This window comes from Selaginella moellendorffii, unplaced genomic scaffold (genome assembly GCF_000143415.4).
Source record: "Selaginella moellendorffii unplaced genomic scaffold, v1.0 SELMOscaffold_40, whole genome shotgun sequence".
Classification (NCBI taxonomy): domain Eukaryota; kingdom Viridiplantae; phylum Streptophyta; class Lycopodiopsida; order Selaginellales; family Selaginellaceae; genus Selaginella; species Selaginella moellendorffii.
Genome location: NW_003314301.1, coordinates 1,647,244 through 1,656,728, shown reverse-complemented (window position 1 = coordinate 1,656,728; position 9,485 = coordinate 1,647,244). Strand labels below are relative to the sequence as shown.

The 9,485-nt window shown below is 38.9% G+C and overlaps 1 protein-coding gene across 1 annotated transcript; it reads right to left on the bottom strand.

Annotated features, from left to right (window-relative positions):
- Window positions 1-4,455: 4,455 nt before the first annotated feature.
- LOC112349607 lies at window positions 4,456-5,053 on the bottom strand. The gene is made up of 5 exons (XM_024684323.1): window positions 4,945-5,053; window positions 4,877-4,889; window positions 4,747-4,827; window positions 4,593-4,701; window positions 4,456-4,547 (listed from the first exon to the last, which is right to left on the bottom strand). The coding sequence occupies exons 1-5, from the start codon at window positions 5,022-5,024 to the stop codon at window positions 4,468-4,470; spliced, it is 363 nt and encodes a 120-aa protein (XP_024540091.1). The 5' UTR covers window positions 5,025-5,053; the 3' UTR covers window positions 4,456-4,467.
- Between the last annotated feature and the right edge of the window lie 4,432 nt (window positions 5,054-9,485).

Below are 9,485 nucleotides of genomic sequence, written 5' to 3'. Positions count from 1 at the left end.
AGATCCCCCACACATTGTAAAATTGTCCAAGACCCACAATATTATGGAGACAACTTAACACTACCACCTTTTTTCAAAGACCATTATGCAATTAATAATTTAAGAAAAACATTGTCACTAACTTTGTACTTTTGATAATGATGATAGTTATCAACCAATCTTTTGTCTCAATCTTGAATTTGCCTCATATTCAGTTTTGCCAACTCAAGCTTGGCTTGCATAAAGAAATCACAAGCATAAAGTACCCAAACCAAAGTCAAAGTCAAACTCATAGGAGATTTAGCCTTATAACCATACATCACCATAAATGGAGACACACCAATAACTGATTAATGAATGCTATTATGAGCAAAGACAAGTAGTACTCCTGTGCTCTTTGTTGAGTTAAGTTTCCTATAAAAAACCTTATTATATCTTCTAACATCTGATTCATATGCTTTGTTTGCTCATTTAATTGTGGATGCTCACCACTATTTATACTCAACTTAGTCTTTAGTTTCTTAAAGACTATTTGCCAAAACTTAGAAGTGAATTTGAGATCTCGATCACTCGCAATATCACTTGGCAAACTATAGAGGCTGAATAATTAATTTATAAAAAACTAAGCAAGTTTAAAAGTTTTAATTGTTATTTTCACTAGAGCCATCTTTGTTAAATGATCCAAAATAACCCAAATAGCATCCTTGGGGGAGTTTATGTCATGCAGCTCCTCTAAGGTACTAATAACTTGTCCACGAGTGGCTTATGTAAAGGATGATAGAGACTAGCAAACTTTTGATGATTAACTTTAACCTTTTAATAAGTCAAACAATCATATATATACTTTTTAATATTTGACTTCATCTTAGGCCAAAAAAATGCCTCTTCACCAATATATATATTTTTAGTGCCCTTGAATGCCCAATACCTAGCACATCATGACACTTAACCAAAATTTATTTAATGAGTTTGTCAACATAAGGAATCACCACATGTCCCTTCTTCACCAGAATTCCATCGTGTATCTTAAATGATGCAAATTTGTCACCCTTCATATCTGTAAAGATATCCCTTAACAAAACCTTTGCTCAAATATTAGTGATAAAAGAGTTGAAATTAATAAACTCCATAAACTCATCCAAAAAATCGCTAAATAGCTTCATGAATGAGATAGTATTTACTATTTTGGATAATGCATCATGCTTATATTAAATTTTAATAAACATTTCTTACAAGAACTCTTGCTAATAAGCAAAGCAACTTTAAAAATCCTTTTAATAACTGAAATATTAAAAAGACTAATAGTCTAAACCAGCAACACCAGCAGAGTGACTCACCATCATCGCAGCTTGAAGATGGTGAGCTATGGCCAAAATGCGGCTGCACCCCATCTCCATTCCTTGATAGAGCTTGGAAAGGAGATCCACCTGGATGTTTGCTAGTAAGACATAGGCGGCAGCATTGGCTGGATCAAAGCATTTAGCAGCTCAATTCCTTCTCCTACAACACAATCATCGTGGAGCTCGTCTGCAATGGGTGCATCAGCTACACCAGGGATTGTTTGACTCGTGTTTGACACAGTCTCATATGATCAATGGACGAGGCGAGGCAACTGTTTGAGCAGATGCCACACAAGAGCACGCCTCAAATCCTCTCATAGCAGCATATGCCCGGACTGGGCAATCTGACCATGCCTGACTCATGGACGGGGACTCATGACTGCGTGCTCGCCGTTTCAAAGGAAAAGAAGGTGTTGGATGCAATGGCCATGTGGGACGTTGTGTCTTGGAACGGTTGTGATATCACCACATACGGCATGCTAAGGATATGCCAGCACCATCTCTTGGAACACAATGGTGGTGGATTTCTCTACGAGGCATGGCTTTTGTTTGAGGGCACTCGGGACAAGAATATCGTGTCCTGGACGGGTATGCTGTGCTCAGAAAGGTTATCGTGGCAAAGCTTCACAATGGTTATGCTTGAGGGGCTTTTACATCTGCAAGCTCTCGATGAGGCGGTTGGTTTGCTGGAAAGATGCCACAACACAATGACATGGCCTGGAATTCCAAGCTCATGTGCATCACGGGGGCACGAGAGCTGATGAACGCAGCCCAGGAAACACCATTGGGGATGAGCTTCCGGAATGGTGTTTCCTGGGCTGCGTTCGGGAGCGTGTTTGAAGAGACGGTTCTCGCGAGAGAAGTTCTAACTTTTACTGCGATGGTGAGCCTGAGCTGGAAAGTGAAGGAGGCGAGACTTTGTTTCGAAAGAATGTGGTCTCGTGGAATTCCATGATCCAGGCCTACCCCAGAACGACTGCGTGCGCGAAGCACTGGAATTGTTACACACGAGCAATGCCATGATCACGCCAATTGTCTGCTTGACGACTTACAGGTGGCTACTAGTGGCTTGGACTGGGATGATAGCCGCGGGCATGTCCAGAAAGCCATGCAAGTCTTCTCGGGCATTCCGGACAAGTGCTGGACAGGATTCCTTGCCGAGACGTCCCGGCTTGAAATGCTGCGATCACGGGCTTGATCCAGGCAAAGCCTGGAGATGTCTGCGACAATGGGCGGCGCTGGGGGGATGTAACGTGTCTTCTGTCCGGCAGGCAAAGATTCACGAAACCTTGGCTGCTGGCTGCTCGAACAACGGAAACTCGATCGGCATGTATGGCAAATGCCACCATCATCGCGTTCCAGCACTGACGCTGCTGCTGCTGCATGGTCACGAAGATTTCCCAAGCTTGATCCAGACGGCCGCGGCGTACGCACAGAACGGCCACAACCCCGCGGCGTGGAGCTGTTTCGAGCGATACTATGGATCCGACTGTGAACCTTCGTCGCCAGGCTCATTGTAACCTACAGAAGAACCGGCTAACGAGACTCTGGTAGCGACAGCAACACAAGTGGAAGGTGTGGACTCCGAAGGATCAGAGCCTCCCTTGAATGAACAAGATGACGATGAGGAGGACGAGTTAAACGACATCGATCAAGCTGGAGAGGAGCCAAAGACAACTCATCTCGTACTAACGCAGTTTGAGAAGGTTTGGTTGTCTGAAGTTAGAGATGGAGTTGACTTTGTCTTTGCAGGTAACTAGATCAATGAGCAAGTGGAAACGTATCCTCGAGGATGGGATTATGAACCTCAATAATCGTGACAGTCTTTTTGTATACCCTCTCATTTTCCGGATGGAGAGTTCGATTGGACCTTTAGTTGGGGGGATCATGTAAAAAATTCCATCAAAACTTCAATTGGAGCAGACTGGAATTCACTTTGTTAGAATTCGAGAGAATCCAAAGACTTTTGGGAAGAATTATGATCGTGGTACCCGGGCTGAGCTCGGACACCCGAGGTCAGGCACCTCACCCTAAGCCCCCACTCTCCCGCGCCATGCTCTTGCTCTCTTGGGCGTCTCGCCGGATCAGAATATGTGATCTCGCTATCTCCTCGATCCTGTCATCCTTTGAGAAGCATTTCGTCCAGGAAACCACGTCGTGGCAGCGATTGAGCTTCTCGTCACGACTCCTACGTCTTGAGGCTGCATTACATCTGCCACTTCCTGCATGCTGCAATCTAGACACTGAAGCTAGCACAAAAGGAGGACAAAAACATCTCTTACCCAGAAGTTCGTGAGAACGTTCTGATCCTCACTTGACCTTGCGGAAGGCGTGATCCTCATCTTTGCGAGACCATAGAAGCACAGGAGCGAATCGAATTAAATTGAGTCCGGTAGAAAAAGCTACACAAACACGATTTGCCGTCGTCCAATCCCTATCTAAGGAATCAGATCAAAGTGAATTGAAAAAACTTATATTTTCTTCTTGCCTCCCTTCTTTCCGCTGCTGGCTGTGTTTCGGACCTGAAATGAGTTCGACAAACGACTCTTGATACACAGAAACAGCCACCTTAGGAATACAGACCGTGAATACGTCAGTCTCAACAGTTTTCGTCCGCCCTAGCCCCCACCAATTGTCTGATCATTTTGATTATGGTATTTTTCAAAATTCCACTTTAATGTGATTGTTCGTTTATTCAGCGATTGCAGTATTGGTTGGACAGCCAGATTTTGGTTCTCCTGCTCCAGCTCACCGTGGCATTCACGTTGACAAAACGTTGAGTCACTGTGATTGAAGTTGTCTCTCACATTTGTTTTGTTTCTTCTTCAGGGCTCTTAAGCTTGCAAAGGAGAAACCCAGCGATAGATAGGTTGGAGCTGTAATGTCGGCATTGGTGCAAGCAAAGTACATGACGGGTATTAACTTTGTAGCCTTTTTCATACGGAACAATATTCACGTCACGGGCGACAATGAAGCATCAGCAGATTTGTTTCGTGAAGCTTTGAGACTGATGGAGAGGAGTACCACGGAAGACACACCTATTCGACAAGAAAAGAGTCCTAGAATGTCCTAGAGAGAATTTATGTTCTAGTATGAGACTTTACTCGCTTTGTCGACCTTTCAAACCCATATTTCCTGGTTTAGTGTATCATTTGCTTGATACCAAAGCGCTATAAGGTGTCTCATCGATAAATGGGGGCACTTCCCAGGTTTCCGCAATGCTTTTGCCTAGAACACAACCAATTAAGGATTTATATCGAAACTCGTTAGTACCTCTCGAAAGCTCCTCTTGATAACGAATTGGGAACTTTTCTCTCAGCTCCGGCTCTAGCTTGTTTAGTTTTTCTTCAAACCGTAGTTTAACAGCGGAAATGTACTCAGCCTGTAGGACAATACGAGTTAAAATCAAAGCCAGTTGCCAACGCACCAGCATTTGTGAACCGAGTTTTGGTCCATAAACTTTGTAAAACACGCACACTATGTTGAATGAGTTGTCTTTGACGTCCTCCTATATTCATCATCCGCAGGGGAAATCATTAAAGCCTTTTGTAACTCACCTCGTAATCAGACCTGCAAATATATATAAGGAAGTTAATCAGACAACAAATCCACGGGGATCACTTACAAGTTATCTGCTAACTCCACAAGACGATTTGACAACTCTAGAAAGCCGAAGTGGAACTCATTCACCTCTTCTCCCCTCATTTTGTAAAGCAAGGGGTTGAGCAACTTGTAGTCGAATGATTTGAACTCCAAAGCTCTGCGAGCATCTAGGATTGAAATTTGATCTTCTGGACTGGAATGACAAATGGATTGCTCTAGTTTCAAGTAATGGCATCCTTTCAAAAGTTCATTTGCCATCCTGCATTGTTTCAAGCAATGATTGAGCCAGTTGAATGGACATCAGACGTACCTATCCGTCCAGAGATTTCGAGCCGTGAGTTCCAGTTTAAGCCCATAAAAGGGATCCACGTCATTGACTGGGTCATGGATATCCTGCATTTTCTTGAGAGCTTTCTCGTATTCTACATCGACCTGTGCCCATAACAATTCAGATACTCCATAGGGCTCTTGGAATTACAGACCTCATACACATAAGCCTCCGTGAAAGCAAGAACTGGCAAGTACTTGAAGTTGTGTTCGTGGTTGCCGGGATCCAGGCCATGGAACATGAAATGTGAGATGTACTAAAAGCACGCGCTTGTCAGTCATGACAATTGCAACTACATCTTACAAAATCATGGAGTGATGTTCTGGAGCGTTCCAAAGCCTCCAATGAAACATGAAGTCGATGAGGCAGCTCAAGGTTTTGGTTTTGCTGTGGAGCTGCAAGCTGAAAGGCTCCTTGAGATGAGAACGAATGGATAGGCTTTAAAAATCTTAAGCCACTCCTGGAAGTGCTAGCCTGCATCACTGCGTTTACACTCATTGAATCAGGGATTCACAAGGACTTCTGTGAAGACAATTTTCTGTAAAACTCTAATGCCGGCAGTTGCCCTAACCCTAACCTAATTTTCATCACATGAGCTAAACAGAAAATAGGGCAGGACTGTTCATTGTGGATGCAGTAAATCTTCATTACATTCTGCTAGCAATGTATAATTTTTATTCCGTCCTAGATTTGATCACATGACAAAGTCCTTTTGAGTTGTAATTTAATAATAGAAGTATGCTTTAATATGACTATGCCATAATGTGGAAATAATGTCACAGATGCATGTGTTGAAGTGATCACAGTACGAAATTATAAATAAGAATTATGTGTTTCTTGCAAGTCATAGAATCTTGTCAAGAAAATATAAGATTATTAAATCATAAAGTGTTATTTCCAAAGCAATTAAGGATAGAATTTATAGTGACATTCTCAGTAATATGCTATTTCTGCTCGTCTGTCTAAGGTGCAGATTTAATGCATATATATTCGTCCAAAACATCATAATACAAGGGATTTAGATCCTTCTGACCCACAAAAGATCATTGAAAGGGACAATAGACCGCTACAAATGTTTTGGACAGTTTTTAAAAACTTATTTCCTAAGTGGGACCAGATAAATAAACTTATTTAACAAGTAAACCTTTATTGTCAGTAAATATAAAAAGTGTATTGGGAGGCATGGGACTTATCATGCAATGCATGGATTTTTCTCTCTCTGTGGTCCCTCATCTTCTCTTTGTTCGTCTTCGATCCCCTGCAACCTGTTGTGCGTGTTGTCAATACTTGCTCGTTGCAAGGAAGATTGGTGAGATCCTTTGTTAGCCCTTGTAGAATATAAAAGTGTACACTATAGCTGTACATATAACTGTGGTGACAAGAGGATATTGTATTGTATACATATTTATATTAATATAAACATAAGGATACATATCTGTCACAATTGTCCTATACCTCCAGACCCATACTCACGATTTCTCAGCAGGGATATTTTTTTTCCTCTCAACAAAAGATCACTGAAAGAAACAATGGACAGTGCTAAGAATTGTAACTTAAGATGGCAAGACAATCCAGCTAGAGATTTTATACAAGTGATGGCAGCAAAATGGTACCATTTAGATGTATCTCCACAGGATCCCACACTAAAAGTTATGTAGGATGAACACTTCCAAAGTAGAAAAAAGAAAAGTATTGTGTCTTGTTTTTTGGTGAACCTATCTCCTGTAAAATATAAAGTGTATCATATGTGAACACAATATAACACCCACTGCAAGGAATGCAAGTATGCAGATGTGACAATTGTCTTCCAATGACCCCCAAGAGTACAGATTAGGGGAATGACACTGTGGCCAACAAAGGCTGTGAAAACTTCTTACAAAACAAGGTTTGACCTTTCTTGGCCCAAAAATCAAAATAAAAGGCAGAAAATGAATATAGGGATTCATGTAAGACACTTCAAGATTTGAATAAGAATTGCTAGTGCATGGTTTCCCTAATGGCACTTGAGGAGCTCTTGCTAGGATATACTTATTCAGATGTTATAATGAGTCCAAAGTTAACACTATTCTATGGATTGTGGGATTTAAAGTTGTAATGCTTTAAAAGTTGGGAGGTTGGCCTAGGATTCACTCTTTGTTTGTTTCATTAGTATCGGAGCAATATATTCTTTTAAGGATGGTAAATGAATGGGATATAGATCTTGATGAGGAGTATGGCATAAGTGATAGCCAAGATTTTTAATGATGTTCTAATGTGGCAAAGTTGCTAAATTATTGAGGTTCAAGGATTTTGTTTATCTCATTAAAGATTTTTTAATTTTTTTAGACCTTAAAGGTTGAATCAATCTTGTATTCATGATTACTATTGGTATATCAAACATGCCAAAGATTATAGTATCATGGAATGGAAATTATCAATAGATGTTTATGATAGTCAAAACTTCATTCTTGGTTAGAATTGTGGGAAAGTTATTAGTCTCACAATCCTTGTAAGAATAAAGTGAAAATTGATTTTTTTTTATGACAAAGCTTATAGACTATATTTCTTCATGATGGAAGAGCTACATCAAAGCTAATTTTAAGTATTCTAGTGCAGTTTTCATCCAATAAACTAGAATTATAGTATAGGAACCACCAAGATCACTATAGTTAGAACACATAAGATTAACCATCCACGAAACTCAATAACAAGTATACTATCAAGAACAATCAATGATAAAATTTAGCTATCAAAAATTACAAATAGTATGCTAAACAACTTATGAAAGACAACTTACAGAACGTATTGACTAGTGAGCAAAATCCTCATGAATATATCACCCAAAGGAAAAAACATCAAATTTATCAAAAGTAACTATAGTAATAATAAACAAAACAAAATGAATGTGGCAAGATCAATAAATACTTAATTATGCTAATTATTACATTAGCCAACTTGAATAAATCTCAATCAACAATACGAAGGAACTCAAGTTGCTTAAGCAAGTGTCAGCAACATTTTACCGATGTCTAAAACTCAAGAGACTAATCCAAAACAATCCACACAAAAATATATGGTAATGCGAAAAGCTAAAAGCCATCAAATTGAATAATTAACTATCATGAAAGATTATCAATCATTCTATCAATAGAGAGATGCATAATTGTTAAATAAAGAATCCACCATCCAAAAGACCAGTAATCATTATATATCAATAATAATCAAGCAAAACTTTTGACAAGGATGATCAACTATTCTAGATGATAATTAATCATTATCAATGATTGTTAGATGTAAATATTAACTTTAACATCGAAGATAATAAACCAAAAATGCCTTCCCTAACACCTTTTAACAAATAGACCATAAAGTATAAAACTCAAAGAACATAAAGTTTAAAGAAGCTTATATTTAAGTTCTACCTAACAATGATCACAAGTCTCATATAAACTAATGTTAATGTTAAACAAAAAATCATGGTGCAACCCACAATATCCTTCTTAACACATCTAGAAGCTACACTTAATAATGCCAAAACTAAAGAAGAGTATATTTGCATCAATCCAAAGCTAAGCACAACAAAGTTATGTTTAATAAGTGATCACTAAACAATCCTCCATAAATTTATTTGTGCATAATAAAATATAATTCATTTCATAACAAACACAAGAGAAATCATCAATGATCAATATATTCTCAACTCAAATCCAATAAGGAATCAATAACTTTAAAATCTTTTTCTTTTGCAAAGCTAATATAGTCCACAACTCAATTATTTTTCAAGGAAAAGCTAAAAGCTTAACCCTTACTAAATAATCTTATTTAGAACACAACTAACTCAAACTTGCCACTCAACTCATTTGAAAGCTAATATAATTATTAACTAGCAAATACATGAATGCTAATAATATAAAGCTATAGCCAAATTATTAATACTATATGTATTGAGTCTAATCAAACTCAATATCAATTCTATGGATAAATATCCTATTTCACTCAAATTTAAACATCAACAATACTAGAGCACAGAATGACTTCTAAGCGTACAGCCCAAAGAGCAAAGGGATAGAAGCACGAAATAACTTGGAACAATTGCATCCAACATCCCAATGTCAGGACTAACACACAAATGGAGCTAAATGAAATTTGGAACTATTTTAGTATTCCAGTGGCCTAACGCAAGAATATAAGTATTTCACCAGCTAGTATAATGTGGAACTTGGGCTTAGACCCAAGTCAAATGTAAAACAAAAACA